Source organism: Pelobates fuscus, chromosome 3, assembly GCF_036172605.1.
Source record: "Pelobates fuscus isolate aPelFus1 chromosome 3, aPelFus1.pri, whole genome shotgun sequence".
Taxonomy (NCBI): domain Eukaryota; kingdom Metazoa; phylum Chordata; class Amphibia; order Anura; family Pelobatidae; genus Pelobates; species Pelobates fuscus.
The window spans coordinates 61663845-61684410 of record NC_086319.1 but is presented as its reverse complement, the minus strand read 5'-3'; the positions used below and the strand labels follow the sequence as shown (position 1 = coordinate 61684410).

At 40.1% G+C, this 20566-nt stretch overlaps 1 protein-coding gene across 1 annotated transcript in view; it reads right to left on the bottom strand.

Annotated features, from left to right (window-relative positions):
- Positions 1-3999: 3999 nt before the first annotated feature.
- Positions 4000-20566, bottom strand: part of C3H12orf50 (chromosome 3 C12orf50 homolog) — a 32189-nt gene continuing 15622 nt past the window's right edge. The window contains exons 2-8 of the mRNA XM_063445160.1: positions 10518-10641; positions 10207-10365; positions 8515-8595; positions 8340-8426; positions 7914-8006; positions 6872-6967; positions 4000-4135 (exon numbers count right to left, since the gene is read on the bottom strand). Of these exons, the coding sequence (XP_063301230.1) occupies positions 6912-6967; positions 7914-8006; positions 8340-8426; positions 8515-8595; positions 10207-10365; positions 10518-10641 (600 nt within the window). The 3' untranslated portion in view covers positions 4000-4135; positions 6872-6911. The remainder of the gene's footprint in view (positions 4136-6871; positions 6968-7913; positions 8007-8339; positions 8427-8514; positions 8596-10206; positions 10366-10517; positions 10642-20566) is intronic.

The window sequence follows — 20566 nt, the reverse complement described above, 5'->3', positions numbered from 1 at the left end:
CTGTATAGCCGGTTTACTTAATACTACGAAAATTGTGCAGAACTACCGTTTGCTATGTACAGATTTACCGTTAAATGTTACCACGCTTGTTGCTGCTGTTGTGGCACTGCAAGTTTACACGTATCTCACAAAACGCACAACAAAAATAAAGAATTATAAAAAAAAAAAAATTTAAAAGCAAATAAGATACAGGCAGTTAACAAATCGTAATCAGGACAAGCAAAGACCAGGAATCCAGAATAAATCTAATAAACTAAAAGTCACAAACAAGTGATTCAATAGTTTAGAGCTGTAGACTCTGAAACAGTCCTTTTGAGCTCCTTTCTCCGCAACACTTTCGCTGGAGCGACCTTTTACGGGGTATAGATGGGGATTCGGGAATGAAAGTGCTTGCCAGAAAGTCACTGGACATTCTCAGATTCCAAAGAGGGAGGAAATTGGGAGACTGGGTCAATAAAATAGTGGACAAGATTTTAAATTTGAATCTAAAAATGTGAATGGCTTTCCTATCATGCTTTATTTTATTTTTTTTAAATATACAGTAAATAGGAAAAGAAAATTGCAACCTGGCTTAAATAAACGGAAATGTTCTTTTACCAGCACCTCACTTTTCATTTGACCTGATAAGGCTATATATATATTGATCAGCCAGATCTCTTCCTCCTCCCCCGAACATGGTCAGCTGTGTTTTGCTGTCGAGTTCATGGAACTAAAAATCGGATATGCAACGGCACGCACACCGCAGAACTCTTACCTTCTCTGAAACTTCGACACTTCGGCGGGAGTTGAACGGCGTTCGACAATACAAATGCCACATTAACATTGCATATTTGCACAAACGGCTCCAGTTTGTGCATTCGAACAGTATTTGAACTGTGGTGAATGGACCAGCTGCACAGCCAAAATCTGTGGAACGGTTTTGGTCAGGAAAGCCATGCTGGCGGTCGGTCGGTCAAATGAGACTTCCAGCTATCTCCCAAACCACTGGACCAATTTGTATGATTTTTGGATATGTTTGTTCCCTAATTATGCTCATTTCGGAAAATTTAAGTTTTATAGGAATTGAATGTATAATTTTGAAGTTATAAACATTTTGTAAAAAGTATATTTTTCGCTTGGAGATAATTAAGCTGATACAACAATTAACTCAATTATCTCCCGAGCAGAGGGGAGGAATTTACTGTAATTAATGGGAGTGTTTAACTGTAACTGTACACGATTGGTTGTTGAGTTTGTGTTTTCAGTACCCAACAAGGTACACGTGGGTTGTACCCTTGTGGGAAAACTTGTATTTAAGAAGCAATAAATCCTCAGTTCATACTGTTCCTGCTTAACCCTTAATCTAGAGTCTTGTCTCTTATTGGGGGAATTGCTAGATCACTACAAGGAATTGCTATGAGCTTATTACTCCCTTGGATAATCACTACTAAGCTCTTTTAAGAGCTTTTTCCTGCTTTGCTCTCTTGGAGGAGAGGTTCACCCACTGGAACCTGGAGCCTTGTCGTAGGTCCAGGGTGGGATCTCAACCAAGCTGCAGTGGTTTGCAGGGTCTGCGGTGGTTATGGTGTCTGGTGGAGTGCTTGGAGCCCTCAGGAAACGCTAGGAGGATCCATCAACTGAGGTGCCCAGTCGGGATGCCAGGTGATCCATTACAGGCACTGTATTAATTTGAGGGAGGGTGCCAGTGTATTAAATTGGGGAGGGGAATAAGTGTTTTAATTTGAGGAAGGAAGGGGGCCAGTATTTTAAATATGGGGAGGGAGTGGGGCTGTATATAAAAGTGTGGTGGGAGGGGGCAGTGTGTTCAATTGGGGGGAGGGCAATGCATTAGAGTGGTGGAAGTGGGGACAGTTTATTAAATTGGGTCTGCATGGAGGCCCTGAACGCTCCCCATGGAGATGCTGGTTGGCCATGCAGCTTTTTGCCACCCATGCATGATAGCCTCCTAATGCTTTCCTATGGGAAAGCATTGATTTGGCTGAGATCATAAAGTTTGATGATCTCAGCCAAAGTGCAGAACACACTCATAGGACTTCAAAACAAACAAGATCATTTTTTTTATTTTTTTACACACACACACACACACACACACACACACACACACACCTGTGCAACAGCATACATTCACCATTTCAGCCCCATTACCAAACTTTTAATATGTCAAGGTAGTTGGACTAAAACGTTGGCTATATGCAAATGAACGTCATCTTAAAATAAATTCGCTCTTTTGTTTACTTTGAAGCCCTATGAGCGTGAGGGCATCCAGTGTCAGACAACTTTTGTTATACTGTCATTTTCTAAATAAACCTATGTTTCTATGAAAAAAAGCTTTTTTTGTGGCCCACCTAAACTTAAACCTTGTTTATTTGGCCCACGGTAGCCTTTGAGTTTGACATGCTTGTTCTACAGTATTTGAATTAATTACAATTTTAAAAGATCTGACCAACCCAATTTAAAAAAAACACTTTAAAATCTGTACATTCTAAAAAAAAAAAAAAATTTGGTATATCTATTTTTCAAAGAGCTTTTCTTACATTTCAAAGTAGGAATATCTGAAACTCTATAGCATTTAGAATTTTACTAAATATTTTTTTAAATACATTGTAATAAATCTTCGCAAATTTAAAGAATAGTACAGAAACAAAAGTTGCATTTGACAGGGATGGTAGGTTAAATACAGAATTTAAACCGAAATAAGATATTTTGTATTTATTACCTGCCATTTGATAATGCCTAAATATCTAGTTTTTTTTTATATACCAACATTGCTACTTTAAAATCAGTTAGGCTACTATGAGCATTGCTTGGCAAAGTTATTTTAGATATAGTAGAATGAGGACAGTTTACAGGCAAACAAAAAAAATATACATTTAAAAAATAAAATGCACACAATGACACTTTAAACAGCCAAGTCAAAACATTAAAAATGTTTTATTGTGGTCACATTTTAACTCCAGATAACATAATGATACAGAATCATTCAAAGTAGATATTTCTTAGTAAATATATTGACTACATGAAACAAATTCCACCCAAGAGTTGTGTAATTGTGTCCTTTGAGTTTTTATGGTGTTACAATTAAAAACTGTCCAGAGGGGAAAAACAAATTTCATTTATGGACATGGATATAAAATGATTTTAAAAAACAGCAATCCAGCATAAACTGGCCCTCAACCGCTTGGGACCAGTTGATGCAATCCTTTTGCCCACACATGTTCAATAATTGGATGTGAAAAAATAAAAATAAAAAAAGCACAAAATGCTTTCAACAACTTTTCAGATATATGAAAAAAAAAATACAGTAAAGATGGTCTTTATTCCCTTCGTTGGAAATAATTAAAATTAAAATTGTATTTAGCTGTAAAGTTATATTGTGAAAAGGGACTAAGCTTCGAAATGAATATGGGAAAAAAAAAATATTCAACAGAATCAAATTCAAAACTGGTATATGAAATAAAAATCCTAAGATTACAGGCAATACAGAAACTAGAACACACAAAACAGCTCTACGGCACTGAACGAAAAACGAAGTAAATATCAGGTACAGAATTGCATTTGAGGAGGGTTACGTTAATATACTAGCACAGAAAAACAAACACCAGAGAGTGGTCTATACACAGACTTTTGGTTTGTGTATCAAGTGTAAACTCAATACCCTTGTTGTATTTTCCATTTCCCCCCAACTACAAATGCAATTGTGTGCCTGGCATCTACTAGTACTTTATCATTTGCAAAAGCTGGCAGAGAGATTTCACTAAACCAACCTAATGTATCTGAACATTAAAAAAAAATTAGTTGATAAACTACATTCTGCATGTGATTTCTCTGTCTATTTGGTGTATTTATTATATTTTTACATTTTATTTAATCCTTTTTTTGGTTGATGGATTTATAGTCGAACATTTTTTTGGCCATTTCAAAGTAGCATCATTTCGACAGTCACAAGTGCTACTGTAAATAGTGGAACGGCGTGAAGAAACCAGACCAGGAGGGGGGGGGGGGGGGGGGGAAATACAATAAAAAAAAAAAAATAATTTACATATAAAAATGGTCTTCATTTGTTTAAATAGCCAGTGATTAAGGATCATGTGACCTAAAAAGGTGATAATTCTCTCTTTTCCCACAGCGCTACCTGCTGAGAAAACAAAAACAAAAAAACAAAAAACTCAGATCAAATGTTAGGCATTGCACTGACAGAAACAAACAGGATTCAAATAGAAAAAAACACAGACAAGTTACTAGAGAGTCTTGCTAGTTAGATTAGGTGCCATTAGACCCAATGTAAGATACTTTAATCCGTTTAAGACCGAGAACTTCCTAAGTCGAGAAAATTTGACAAACCTACAGGCAAAGCACATTACGAGCTTTTTTTGTCTAACTTGTTTCATGTAGAATGCACAGATTTACATATTTTTGGTAGTAAGATTCTGGTAAGGTTACATGGACCAAGCTGGATCACCTTGGGAAAAAGACAGTGTGATACCATGCATGGTACTAGTGGGTTGCAAAAACCCAAAACATGCCCGATTTAGTGTAGCATACTTCCCCTTTAGTTCTCATGTTCCGCATTCAGGGACAGTGAACCATTGCATTAGATGCTCTCGTGCTCTGCAGCAGTACTTGGGTCATGCAGACAGTGCTTTAGCAGCACTCTATGCATGGTCCTCTGTGCAGGGAGCTGGTCAGGAGGCAGTCCATGAGACTGGCATGCCTGACACCAGGCTAACACACCTAAAGTGGATGACAGTGCCTACTTTCTGGGAGACTCTGCCAATTTAGGAGTATCACCTGTAACACTAATTCGGTCACTGGTGATGCACGCCAATCGTCCCAATTCCAGCTGGAGCAAAGTTGGGAGGTATGGTTTACTGATTGGTGCAGTAATTGCTATAGTAAACTATAGTTCTGAGTTAGTGGTTAGAGTTTACGCTTTTCATACTTTGTGTTTCTTAGTATTACCAGTTTCACTGGCATTTCTAAATATACACTACACATTTCTTACACTTGGATTCATGCTGTAATCCCAGAAACAATCTTGCATATATCTCATATTGAATTATTCTAAGAGTCCTTTTTTCCCCCATTTTCTTAATACATGTTTTTTTGCTCTATACTATTAATGGTTTTAGAATTTAGTAATAATTTTTGGTTTATTTGTTGATTTTCAACAGAAAGCTTTTAAACGAATGTATTAAATGTTATGTTTTAATTAATTGACACCTGTAGGCAAGCACCTTCCTATTCAATTAATCAAAGATATAGTTGTGGTTACTTTGTCTTATGGTAACATCCTAAGAGATCAAAACTTGAGATGAGGTAGACCTACTTCGGTCAAGTAGTGTCAATTCCCACAACTGTCCCTACCACTGGCTGTGGGGAAAATGTATTTTTGCATCTCGAAATCAGTGCTAAGGAAGATTTTAAGAGATTAAAAGAATGATTTGGGGTCCTGATGCACAGTGCCAGGAACTGGAGATGGATACTGTGATGAACTGAACTTCGCCACTGACTTTTGGAAGGGCCTGTTTGCCAGCCTCCTACCCTGTGACTCTGGCCCCTGTGTTAAACCTGGCTTCAGGACTGTGGAAAGGCTTGGTTCATGCCTTTTCCCCTCTACGGTTCAGTATATGGGGCTACTGAATGGATTAGCTTATGGTGTGCGTTCACCGAACAGTCGGACCACACACAAGTTGAGTGTGCAGCCCATTTACCTCCCAAACTGGTAGTTAACCGCAGCTAAGTGGACAAACAGCTGGGTGGTTGCCATTCGTATAGTCGAACACGTGGCGGCAGCTATCTTGTTTAGTCCAACGCATCCAGTGGTGTTTTGTCGAGCGCATGGAACTAAAAATCGGACACTCGATGGCACAAACACCGCTGGGACTTCCACCTCCAGTTAGGTTCGACTAGAATTGCACCGTTCGGTAGAAATAATCTACCGAACCAGATACACTCACTGACTGCATGAAGAGCTCCGTTCGACTATTTGAAATAGACCGGCAGTACAGCCTAATTCTTTGGAACTATTTTGGGCATGAAACCATGCGTGCGGTAGGTCAAAAAGAGACTTTCAGGAATTTCCTGAGCCCCTCTGCTCTGATCTGGGTGATTTTTGGATATGTTATTTACCCAGATCAGGGTGATCAGTGGATGTGATATGGGGATATGTTGTGTTATGGGGTACTTATGACACTTTATAAAAAGTTATGTTTTTCTGCCTGGAGATAATTGAGTTACATACAAGACTTGACTCAATGATCTCACAGGATGAGGGGAGGGAGTGTGTGTAATGTGTGGGAGTGTCACCTACTGTACTGCATTTTCATTAGCTTGTAACAATTGTCATCCTGTCCCCCACAAGGTTCACTTGGGTGTCCCCTTGCATGGGGACTTTCATAAAAGGCCAGCTGTGGCTCCCATTAAAAGATACTTTACCCCTTCATGAAGTCTTGGCTCATGTTTGGGGGATTGGAGAACTACGTACACTTTGGGGATTGCTATAATCCCTATACTCCCCTGAGTATAATTACTAGCTCTTCTAAGAGCTGTTCCTGCTATGCTCTCTGGACTAAGGAGAGGCCTACCCACTGGAAGCTGGAACCTGGTCTTGGGTCCAGGGTGGGTGAATGACCGCGAGACCCCAACCAAGCTGCGGCGATTTGTGGGGTTTACAGTGGTTATGGTGTTCCCGTGTGGTGCTTATGGTACTCGCCAGTACTAGGAAGCAGCAATTGACAGAGGTACCTGGGCGGGGTGCCAGGCAGTTTGATCAGTTTAAATGGTTTTGAAGTTCTGTTAAAGCTATAGTTTGTCAGTCATTGAATGCTTGTGTCATTTCAGAACTAGAATATTGAGTGTGCTTATCATTTACCTTCAACATCTTGATTGTCTGTACAATTACGTCTTTCAATTCAAGTGTTTTGCTTTGGTTTATTAAAGTTTGTTTTCTGTAGGCTATGGTCATCAACTAGAAAAAGGAAAAAAAAAAAGGGAGCATTAAATGTTATACAATTCCTCCAGAATAGTAATCTCACTGTACTAATCTCTACTGTGGCCAGCCAACACTCAACTAGTACATAGTTTGCCTCTCAAAACAAATGTATAAATTAGTTTACAAAATTTGTAGCAGGGCAGTAATTCCAATTAACAGGAGCATGATGAGCACCATAACCACTAATTATAGTTATGGTGCGTCATCTCACCATTATTATATAGTTTGACATAAAGCAAGTCTCTCCTTCACACACAAAGTCTGTGGCCTCTCTGTAAAGTCTCTGATAATGTGCGTGATTAACTGCATCAGGAGAGCAATCTGTGCTCTCACTGCCAGGAGCCATGAAGTAACATCACCCTGGCATCGCACAGAGCTGCGCAGTAGGGAGCTGTGCAGTCAGAGTGCAGGCTGATCCCAGCAGCAAACCACTAGACACCAGGTATTTTATATATAATTAAAAAAAAATCTGCAGGAGTGCGTATGATAAACATATTATACGCACTCCCATACACATACTTATTTGAGATTAGATTAACACAAATATATTTTATTTATATTTTGGTAATATTACCTGGGTCCCTGCACCATATCCAGTTCTCTTGCAGTAAAAGCCCGATGTTTTCTCTGAGAAAGTCTGATACAGGACTGCACTGATTGGCTGACAGCATGGAGTTGACGCTCTCAGCCATTGAGCATGTACCAAGTATGTCGAAGTATTTTAAATTGTGCATATTAAAAGTCACAATTGAAAATATAAGTATGCACGAAGTAGAAGGGAGAGATTACTTGCGCTTTAATATACTTTAGAAAATGGAGATAGATTTTTTTAAAAATCCTTCAGTAAACCCTAGCTACAGTGTTTCCACTACAAAAGTAATATTTTACAATCGGTCATTGGGGTATGCCAGCATTAAAATACCTTTACGTGTGTAACCATTGTTCATCTTGATATAATCAAAGGACAGGTCTTCTATTTTGGTTTGTTTCATGGACTGTACCCCACAATAAAACTCTGGCAAAATAAGAAATAAAAATACTGTAACGGGATGGATTTTGACAAGACAAGACATTTGTTTAGCAGTCACACAATAGACTATGGAGAGGTATGTGAACCCTTTACCATCAACACGCAGCAAAATCATACAAGAAGTATTTCGGTTAAGTTACTTGTAAAAGTGATGCCAGGGAAACCCATGAAAAGTAGAGGCAACGCTACAGGATTGCCATTTATTTATTGCAATTGGTGGAGCTTAATAAGAAAGCAATTTCAGCTGCTAAGTTAATTTAGCCACAGTCAAAAGAATAAAATAAAAAAAAATAATAAATAATAAATAATAATAATAACCTTCAGAATCTCCGACTTGTAATAGGTTTGGGACTGGTTCTATTTTAGACTGGAAATCCTGCACAATTGGTGTTTTGTAATAGTCACCTGAAACATACAGGACTGTTAGAATCTGCTCATTGTACGGTTTGTTTGTAAGGTGAAGGTGAAGACCGGTTTAAATAAATGAAATTACCTGCTTTACAGCAGATATCAATTATAAGTTTTTCTTCTTCTACTTCCTCCGGTGTCTTCGCTCTGCATTCTAGCTTCTTTACTGAAAGCAAAGAAAATCTAATTTAAAGTTTCCAACAAAATCTCACACACACACACACAAAAACAAAAACATCACAAACAGTAGTTGGATTTAGAATAAGAAATAATTAAAATAAAGTATAATAATAAAGTATGGAGGGCTACTCTAGCTCACTTGAAACGCTCAAATCAAGTTTATGTAAACACTTTAGAATAATTAAATCAGAACGGAGTATGTAAGGTTTGCCAGGCACATAAAGTGAAGTACACAACTTATTACAGAATTTCAAAATTGTTTATTTGAATAAAAAGACATCAAATGAGACCGTGAAGAGCAATTGAAATAGGAGATAAAGAAGAAAAAAAATAAAAAAGTAAAGTGAATGGCAGAAGCCATGGGAAATTAAAGGAAAACCTGATTTTTGTCAGGTACAATATTTGCATAAATAGAACGTTCATTACGACTGCCGGAATCTAGTCCGGCTCCCAGACCTGCTTAACACATGAAAAGAATCTTGTCGTTTTAAAAAGCTTTCAACTGAAATAAGCTACTAGCAGAACTGGCCCATGCTCATTAACTTGAAAATAAAGTGCTCTGTGAAAGAGATGTAATAAAGTACGATAGATTGATCACTACAAAAAGACGGCGTTATTTAATCCATGAATTTCTGCCATTCAATAGGCTTAATGGAATTGACAAAATTTATTTTTCGCACAGCGGACTCAAGTTTTAGAACGGAGAAGTTCAAAGTTCACTTGTATTCAATATTTCTTTGAAGGGAGGAAAGAAAATATCGTTGATTTAAAGCAAAAATAAAATAAAAAAAATGCGCTAAAGTTAATGTGTTAAACTATTTATACTAGCTTTTTTTTTATGCAAGAAAATATGAATAAAATGTTAAATCATGAACAGAGATCAATTTTCGCACATGCCCTAGCCATCATTACGCTTTATAAAGTGATGGCTAATGGAAAAGGGTGGTTAACTACATTACCTTTAGATTGAATGAACAGAAAGATATTTAGTTCACAAACATGTACATTAGGTATTTGTACAATGATTGCTGAACATCGTATCAAAGAACATTTAATAGTTGGAAACACCAGGGTGGTCCATAGGGAAATATTTCAGCAATCCAACCATAGTGCCAAGCTTTGCTTTATAGGACTGGATTGTATAAAAACTCGAGTTAGGAAAAATGGAATAAGGCTGTGCAGGTAAACCGTAGCTCTAGAGGTTTTCCTCCCTAGAGAATACATTTCTAATGAGGCTCAACCACAATGGATAGTTTAACTAGTTAGAGGTTAGTGTATGAATTGACATTAGTACAGTTCTAAATCCCTACTCCAAGATCTGGCTTTGTTGTCATGCATTATATTGCATATCATCGATTTTCTGTCATGTTTGACACATTGTTGCCACCTCTGCATGACACCAACGTACTCCCCACAAGGCAAGCCATTGACATTTCTCCTCTTGTGCCAGGATCTGAAGAGGACCACCAGGAAGACCATGGTGACAGCCATGATGGACAAGTTCAGCCAAGTAGGACTCGCCTTCCCCTGTACCATTGTGCAAAGACCCCAGATGGTGACAGAGGTGCTTTAAATTAGAATTAAGAGAAATATTTACATAGAGTATGTTCTTCTTCATCTTCATAGTCATCTTCTGACAAGTTTATAATTACAGGGGGGTGGATCGGTATCCATGAGTATTCCTGCTTTAATGGTGAATCTTCTTCATCTGTGCACAACACTACACTTTCCTTATTGTCTGCTATAACCGTGTTACCTGTAGGGCAGGAAAAAAAATAAAATGTATATTTGTCTAAAAATCATAGTTTGAGGTAGTTATTAATAATGGTTAAAAATGGCATGTGTAGAAACATTGCTTTGCTGCTAAACTGACACCAAGGAAAAAGAAAGTGGAAATAGCACACTTACTTGCAGTGGGTGGCAAAAAAAGTCCATTTATACTACGAGGTTTCCTATGAATAAATGTGCAGTTCATTTTCATACATCCGACAGGACGATGCTCCCAAGAACATGGAATGGAGCAGTGTTGCAGCTATCGAAGAGGGAAAAAAAAAAAAAAATAGAAAAATCTCATAATTAGGACTACATTTTTAGATGAGATTTTCAGACTCACACGGTCCATTTTTAAAACATAAAAAAAGATTCCCAAGCAATCTTTCAAGCACCAATTAATGTAGGCTAATGTAGCAGGTTATGAACCTGTCCTTGAATAAATATACTACAATATACTTTTTCGCTGGCACTGGGCACCAGTCTTCTTCCAACCAACTTCTCATGTAAGATTTGAGTCCCCAAATTATGCTCCCCTACTTGCAGTAGGCCAAATCAGGTAAGGGAGAGTTATGTTGAGATTCATGCTTGCTTCTTTAAGTGAATGTGTGAATACGGCCACACAGTTTACATCTGTATCAAACTCCTTAACAGGCTTACTAGGAAGGAAGAATTGTACTTGTGACATCAAGGTGTCAGAGTATGTGTGTGTGGGTGGTGGTCCATCTATAAACGCTTTACAAAACATTAGTGAAATAAATCTTTTAAAATAAAAGGATCAAGTGGATTGGGTAAAAGAATCTCAACTCAAACAGGCAATACAATGAGAAATAATGGAATACTGTGTAGTAGTTCCTTTTCTATTTATAACAAAATTTAATTTAAGTTTCAGCAACTGAGACTGCTAAAATTCACAGACTTAAAAGAATTCCTAAGAGAGGTCATCCACCCAAAAAAACATGTCTTTAATGGACACAATATGACAGCCTTCTTGTTACAATCCATATGGGAAATAAAAGGATCTAAAGCATTTGGCAAATAACAAAAAGAAAAAAAAAATCAAACACTCCGTAAATGGTCTAAAAATCATGACCTAAAAAGAGGGAAATGAAAAAAGGAGAAAAAAATATATATTTTTTCTCCTCCTCTATGGAATGAATCAGTGTGCTGTAGCTAGTGAAGAACGAAAGAAAAAAAAATGCAAGACACTCATAATTAGAGCTACATATATAAAAATAAATCTATACAAAAAAAAAAAGTGATTAGTTTTATCATTTTCTCAAATACAGTACATACATTTCATGACTTGCATACACATACCAGTTCTCTCTCTTTCTTTCTTAAAATAACTTAACATCTGCACATAGTGCCAAAATACATGAGGTGGACCCCCATGACTTAATTAAATCTAACTAAAATAATTTTTATTTATATAAAATACATTATTATTATTATTAAACTCGCCTTTTGTGAGTAGAAATCATTATTTTGGTCTGATTTTACCCTCAGTCCACAGGTTTCTCCTAATACACACACAGCACACCATTCCACCACTTGCATGACTGAGGATATGATGTTTCAAAAGACCTTTCCCCCACACCCAGTCTAACACAAAGGCATGATATGCTAGCATCTTCAAATCACGGTCCATCAAGCTTTGGGGAAAGTGTTGAATTAACATCAATCCAGCCCAATGTGTCACAGAAGCATCAAACAGGGAAGCTAACATTCAGATAAGTGACAGAAGTTGCCATATTAGAGTTTAACTCCGAGTCCTCACGTGCTGGCCTGGCTGGAAACTGAGTTGTAAAGTAGATGAGTAGCACGACCAAACTTCTCTTGGCAGGATCAGAATCATGCTTATTCAAATACTGGCAAGAACAAAGTAATCCCGAATTTCAGGATTCTGCACGTCATATTCTTGCTGACCAAGAATCGAGCAACATTCTACAATATTTTCACTAATGACAGACTGAAGCTCTTGAGAATCCTCATGTAAAGTTGAAGTGGTAAGATAGAAAGCACTTGGTATAAAAGGTTTTAATAACACTGCAAGCACTATAACCAATACAGTCCACTGCTGAATTTATAGCGCCAGGACTGCTCTGGAACCTTCCCAGTATATGAAGTCAAACCGTTCAAGGACAGTTACTGCGGAGAACAATACAATCAGGAAACTAAAGATCCTGTAGACTTCAAGGGACACTATAGGCACCCAGACCACTTCATCTCATTGAAGTGGTCAAGGTGCAGTGTCTCTGTGCCCTTAACCATGCAATGTAAATCATTGCAGTTTCTGAGAAACGTCACCTGACGCTGGAAGTCCTCACACTCAGCATGATGACATCCCGTATGTATAAAATTCCCATAGGACAGCATGCAGCTTATGGGGAGGGCTTAATGCTCTTGCAGCACTTGCCATGCATGCACACAAGCGCTGCTCCTCGTCGGGTGATGACAGAGTGGGCAGAGCGCTGACTGTGACGATGGAGAACACGTTGAGATAAGTGAAGTACAATACTTGTTTATTAATCCTTACAGTATAGGGGTGCAGAGGGTCGGGGGGGGGGGGGTGGGAGAGAGAGGGAGCTATATTGCGAGGAATGCAACTTTGTATCCCTAGCACTTTAGCATCATATTTCATATTTGACAGAATAGGTAACCGAACATGCAGAATGAGGTCACACAAGTACAGGAAAAAAACAGTAGATGGCAGTATGTATTGCTGGACCTTAAGAGTTTGCAGGCTTAAAGTGCAATGAACAAAAGATAGAAATGTCAGTCAAATAACTGGTCAAGGGCAATGGAGATACACCAAGTTGATCAACAATCCAAGGTATTAAACTAGGTATTAAAGTAAATAAAAAAAAAATTCACTCTTGGATAACCAAACTGGAAACCATGACAGGGCATTTACCATAAGTAAAGCTCAAGTGTTTGTAGACATGGGGGTGCTCCCTTGATAGCCACACTCCCAACAATCTTAGGATATTGTGAAGTGGGTAAGACTTAATGATGCCATAAAATGGGCATGACTACAATGCCTGGCATCAGACACACTGGAAAAAGTATCAGAGGGTGTGAAACCAATGTGCTGCCTACTTAAAGACACATGGTGAGTGCTGTAGTGCAAGGTTACGCATATTTACAATATTTCTAACCATGGAATCAAACAGGACTGGTTTATATCCAAGAACTTTGGGCTGGGAGCTTTACGAAGCGGGTTTCCATGGCCAAGCAGATGTATTCAAGCACTCAGAACATACAAGTGAGGTCATCCTAAATGAAGACTGGAATCGAAATCAATGTGTCTCAAAACTGAAAGAACCACATTCTTTGAAATAACTAAAGACTATTGTAGAATGTAGAATTAACTCAGCAATAGGCAAGAATGAAACAAAATAAAATGTTAGAGTATCAATATCTCCTGCAGAATATTAGTATGTTTCTAATGTAAACTTGTAATAGTGTATGCTGTACTTTAGCACATGCAGACACCAGGAGCTGAAGAGGACACGCCTGCGAGTAGTAATGTACTGAACTGTTCATTGGCGAATAGAGCGTGTTCGCCACAGCGGGTGAACACATGCGCGGTTCGATCCGCCCCCTATTCGTCATCATTGAGTAAAATTTGACCCTGTGCCTCACGGTCAGCAGACACATTACAGCAAATTAGCAGCAGACCCTCCCTTCCAGACCCTCCCACCTCCTGTACAGCATCCATTTTAGATTCATTCTGAAGCTGCATTCTTAGATAGAGGAGGGAAAGTGTAGCTGCTGCTCATTTGATAGGGAAATTGATAGCTAGGCTAGGGTATTCAGTGTCCACTACAGTCCTGAAGGACTCATCTGATCTCTGCTGTAAGAACAGCACCCCAAAATGCCCTTTTTCGGGCTAGAACATCAGTCTGCTTTTTTTTTTGTGTAATGTAATTGCAGTTGCCTGCCTGCCAGCTTCTGTGTCAGGCTCACAGTGGATACTGTGCCCACTTGCCCAGTGCCACCACTCATATCTGGTGTCACAATAGCTTAAGCTTGCATTTAAAAACAAAAAAATTTTTTTCACTGTAATAGATTGAATAGCAGTTAGTGGTCTGCAAGTGTCTGGGTGTCAGGTATCAGCGTGTACTCTGCCAACCTCTGCAAGTGCACTATGCCACTCATATCTGGTGTCACAATAGCGTGCCTTTAAAAAGAAAAAAAAAAGTTTTTCACTGTAAGCTTATAGCAGTCAGTGTCCTTCAAGCTAGTGTGTCAGGCCTTCAGCGTGTACTCTGCCAACCTCTGCAAGTGCACATTGCCACTCATATCTGGTCTCACAGTAGCTTGCACGCATAGTACCACTAATCAAAAAAAAAAAAATGACAGGCAGAGGCAGGCCACCCCGCAGGGGCCATCGTGGTCGTGGTGCGGTGATTCCCTTTTGCCCTAGAATAATGCCCAGTTTTCAGAGGCCACGTACCCTGAACTTGAAAAGTTCTGAGGACATAGTTGACTGGCTAACACAGGACACCCCATCTTCTACAGCTTCCGCTCGGAACCTTGACGCACCATCCTCCTCCAGCTTAGCTTCGGGCACCTCTCAAGATACCACTCACCCGCCTGCCGCCGCCACCACCAACACTAGCACCACAGCCGCTTCACTTTATCTGTCAGAGGAGTTATTTACACATCCGTTTGAAGAAATGAGTGATGTGCAACCATTATTGCCAGAGGATGTAGATAACAGGGATATATCTCAGGCACGCAGCATTACACACATGGACGTACGGTGTGAGGATTATGATGTTGTACCCGCTGCTGCTTCCTTTGCGGAGTTGTTAGATACAAGTGAAGCGGTTGATGATGACGATGCGTCCATGGATGTCACGTGGGTGCCCGCTCGGCAAGAAGAAGAACAGGGCGAAAGTTCAGATGGGGAGACAGAGAGGAGGAGGAGGAGACGAGTTGGAAGCAGGGGCAGATCGTCGCAAGGAGCTAGTGGCACAGTCAGACAGCATGCATCGGCACCCGCGGTCAGCCCGACAGCACGCCAATCAACGCATGCTGTGTCCACCACCAGAATGCAGTCATTGCAGAGCTCAGCAGTGTGGCTTTTTTTTGTGTGTCTGCCTCTGACAACAGCGATGCCATTTGCAACCTGTGCCAAAAGAAACTGAGTCGTGGGAAGTCCAACACCCACCTAGGTACAACTGCTTTGCGTAGGCACATGATCGCACATCACAAATGCCTATAGGATCAACACATGAGTACAAGCAGCACACAAACTCAAAGCCGCCATCCTCCTCCTGGTCCAGCATCTTCAGCCACGTCAACCACTGCTGTCCTCCTTGCCCCCTCTCAACCATCCGCCACTCCGTCTCTGGCCTTGAGCAGTTCACGCTCATCTGCCCACAGTCAGGTGTCTGTCAAGGAGCATAAGAAGCCAGTGTCAGAAAGTCATCCCCTTGCCCAGCGTCTGACAGCTGGCTTGCCTGAACTATTAGCCCGCCAGCTTTTACCATACAAGCTGGTGGAGTCTGAGGCGTTCAAAAAATTTGTGGCTATTGGGATACCGCAGTGGAAGGTAAAGTGGCCCTATGTAGGGGGAACAGTCCCTATTCTGCTCTGTGTCAGTGTGTATCAGGGATCATTAGGATAGGTGTCAATCCATATATGCAAAGTGACCCTATGTAGGGGGAACAGTCCCTATTCTGCTCTGTATTAGTGTGTATCAGGGTCTCTGAGGACAGATGTCAATCCATATGTCAGGTGTCAATCCATATCCATTGTGATTTACGAATGTTAGGTGATTTATGCCCTTTATGGATTAAAACCAGACTCTGCATCAACTGTGTAATTTTCCATGGGAGTTTTGCCATGGATCCCCCTCCGGCATGCCACAGTCCAGGTGTTAGTCCCCTTGAAACAACTTTTCCATCACTATTGTGGCCAGAAAGAGTCCCTGTGGGTTTTAAAATTTGCCTGCCCATTGAAGTCAATGGCGGTTCGCGAATGTTTGCGGAAGTTCGCGTCTGCCGTTCGCGAACCGAAAATTGTGTTCGCGACATCACTACCTGCGAGAGACACATTCAGGAAAGTAGAACTCTCCTTTCCCTGTCCCCCTTTCAAGGGGAGATTATAGAACTATGAGCACACAATAAAGTCAGATCACTAGCCACTGTGACTTCGAGGGTCTCTTTACTTCCATCTCCCTTGAAGAGCCACATGCAAGCGAAGTTCACATCAGTGACCAACTTCTACAAGATACGGTGCTGATAGTGCATACCCATATTTATAATCTAAGTGAACTCACAGCCAAAGCAGTCAGACTTTGATCACTATTTATCAGGGAATCTTATCATTAAAATGAGAAGATCAACGTTTCACTCCCATTAAGGGACTTTCTTAGGATTACAATAATCAATATTGTGATCCTGAGGAAAGTCCCTGAATGGGACTGAAACGTTGATCTCATTTTAATGATGTTGAATAAACTTTGGACCTTTAACAAGAACCGTGAGTGCAGCTACATTTATACTACATGCATATACACATTACATATACAGACACACTCCCCGTTAACGAGCACAGTGTAACAACCATTTTAAGCTTCTACCCTGAATGTGCACTCCCAGCAACATTGAAATAAAAGATACACACACACACTTTTAAATTTTTTAGATAGGCTAAAAAGAGGCATGTGTTCATAAAGTTCAGCCTTCCTCACATCTGTTTTTTTCCTCTCGATCCAGAAAAAAAAAAAAATATAAAAAAAAAAAAAAAATCATACATACATACATACAAAAGAAACCAAGAGGGCTGCACTCACCTGAACATGCATACATTATAGGGTGCTGCTGGGGCCAAAATATACAAAATACAGAATCCAGCGCACTCGCTTATTAACTAAACAATGCTTTTTAAATCTTAGAGATTGTAATAGTTTTATTTAAAAACACCTCACCTAGGCAAAAAATTATGGGGGTTTAGTTACATTATATGATCATACATTGCATAAGCCTGCCAACTTCGTCAAAGTACCCCATATTATACATACATACATACATACACACACACACACACCATTTTGAAGCACTTCCAGTTTTGTACCAAACTAGGAAAAAATTCCTTCTTGACCCAAGAATGGCAGATTTATCCTTGGATCAAGAAGCAGTTAGCCTACAATTGAAAAAAACTGCCTTGAATATTATGCTTTTGCAAGTATGCATCTAGTTGCGGTTTAACCCCTTAAGGACACATGACGTGTCTGACACGTCATGATTCCCTTTTATTCCAGAAGTTTGGTCCTTAAGGGGTTAAACATCTGTACAGACCGATAAGATAACAAAAGAAAAAAAAATAATAATAATAATAATTTAATGAAAATGGGTTGAAGTAACCCTTTTATGAAAGGGTTCATGTATAGATTTTGCCACTTCAATTTCAATGGTCAATCCCCCGACAATTAAGAGTTAAAAATCACTTTTGTTTCGGTTTATGCAGCCATAGCCACACTTCACACAGCCAAACACAAAATAGTTGATTTTGTTAAAGTTTTTTATTTTTTTAAGTTTTCTTCTTATCTACTGCGGTGTTAATTTTTCTCTCTCTTCTCATGAAGAGTGTAGGTGTGATCCAGGGGAGGTGAGGCCAAGGCTGCATAAACAGAAACAAAAGTGATTTACCTTTTGTAGAGAGAAACTACAAGATCTATACAACAAAAAGGTTTCATCACACTAAAGTTGTTTTGGTACTTACAGTGTCCCTTTAAATATGACATGTTAGGCATTCCCCAGAAAATTGTAAGCTTTAGGTCAAATTAATTATTATTATTATTATTATTATTATGTTATTTATTGTGGCGAAACCAACCTCGCCACTGGGCCCTGGAGAAGCCTGTTTGCTAGCCTCCTACCTGCTGACTATGGCCCCTGGGTTATTTGGGGCATATTGTACTGTATATTGCTGCTACTGGCCCTTTTAACAGCATCTATGGACATATTGGGACTTTTGGGACTACTGTCCCTTTAAGACTGTGATACATACTCTAGTGTACTGCCTGTAATATTATATGTGTATTAAGTTTAACCTGGGATATGTATGCAGCATTCTTCTGATTGTTCGGTAGAATCACTCCATTTATTATATTGAGTGAAACTACCGAACAACCAGACCACCCAGGAATAAGTGTGCCTCCAATTACAGTTTGCAACAATGTTGCAAACGGGTAATTGGCAATCAGTGTAATGTATTCTTTGTCCTCTGGGTGGCCGCCATTCGGGAAACAAACACGTGGCGGCGGCCATCTTAAACTACCGAACAGCGGTGTTTTGCCGTCGAGTGTCTGGAACTAAAATCGGACACTTGACTAGGCAAACACCGCTGAGACCTCCATACTTCCAGAAATTCGTATGGAAACTACCGAATGATCCGCCGTTCGGTAGAAAGAACCCCATAAACAAGGGAATTCATTCAAACCCTCTCCAGGCTCTATAACACAGGCAATTCGTCTGTTTTCATTCCCTTGTTTGTGACCGACCGCAGGGCCAAAATGCATGGAACTGTTTTCGGATACTTTACCCATGCGGTCGGTCAAATCTTTAGAACCCCATATCTCACGAACCATTCATCCGAATTACTTGAATTTTGGATATGTTGTCCCCCTGAATAAGGGCTATCCAGCGATGCTGGATTTAAAGGTGTACCCCCGGGTTTTGGGGTACATCCAGAACTTGGCTGAAAAAGTGTACCGGATAATTGAGTTTAATGTTATCTGAGGGGAGGGGATGTGTGGGCTGAACCATGTATGTGATTGGTTATTTTATGCCTCCCCCTGGGTGTGGCCTGTATGTGGATTAGTGTAATAAAAGCCAGGCTGGATGAGCCAGTCCAGAGTTCCTGTTTTACCCTCAAAGTGATGTGTCGTCTCATTATTGGGGGAAGGATTTATTGTATGCTGTTCCAGTTTGACTGCTAGGAGTGGAAACCTATTTGCATGGTTTGTCCTATTCGGCTGTATACAGCATTCATATGCTTGGGAGAATTTAAAAAGGTTTCTTGGATTCGGTGATTGTGGTGTCTGCCAGAGTGCCTGGAGTCCTAAGGAAGCACTAGGAGCATCCATTAACGGAGGTGCCCGGTCGGGGTGCCAGGTGATCCGTTACATTTATATAGCGCCAACCAATTCTGCAGCGATTTTTAGTGGGTGAAGGAACAGACATGTAGTTGTCAGCAGACAATTTGGACCTACAGGAACAGAGGTGTTGAGGGCCCTGCTCAATGAGCTTACATGCTAGAGGGAGTGGGGTAAAGGGACACAAAAGGTGAGGATAGTGTGAAGAAAATAGCATGCCATTTGGGACTTTTCATGTTTTATTGGTTTGGTAGCTGTAACTACTGAACACCGACCACCCCCCCACCCCCCTGGCTCATTATCTTCAAAGGAAAACCGTTAATTAAGCGCTCTCCCTGAGTGGCCGCCGTTCGTATAGCCGAACGCCACGTGAGAGAAAATGGTGGCCATCTTGTTTGCATGAAAGGAGGCAGCAGGACTTGGTCGTCGAATGTCTGGAACTAAAAATTGGACACTCTACTTCCTGAACACCGGTCAAACTATACAAACGCCTGCTTCCTTTACCTGAACAGCTAGGAGAGTGCTGTTCAGTAGTTTGGTTACCACAAACAATGGGAACAATCGCTACTATGCGCCAGGGGGATCCATTTGTGTATTATTTAGTTTTTGTGACTTTTCAAAATAGACCGACCACACAGCCTAAACTCATGGAACGGTTTCTAGGCAGGAGCCTTGTGTGTAGTCGGTACAAATGGGACTTCCATAAAATTTGAAAACGCCTGAACTTATCTGGGTGATTTTTGGATATGTTGGTCACCCACATCAGGGCCATCAGGGGATAGGACATTTATGGGGAAGTTATGTGTTTTAGGGTACTTTCTAAAATTTTGGGTGACCAAAAAAAAAATCAGTTAGCTCATAGGCAGAGAGGAGGGAATTGTCTGTTTGTATTGGGAATGTCACACTTTGTCACTGTTTTGCCATTGGTTGTAAACTTTTGTCCCTGTTCCCCACAAGGTCCATGTGGGAGTGACACCTGCATGGGGACTTGCATAAAAGCCAGTGTGGCACCATTAAACTTCTTCGCTGTTGTACCCTTCATGAAGTCTAGGCTCATGTTTGGGTAATTGTC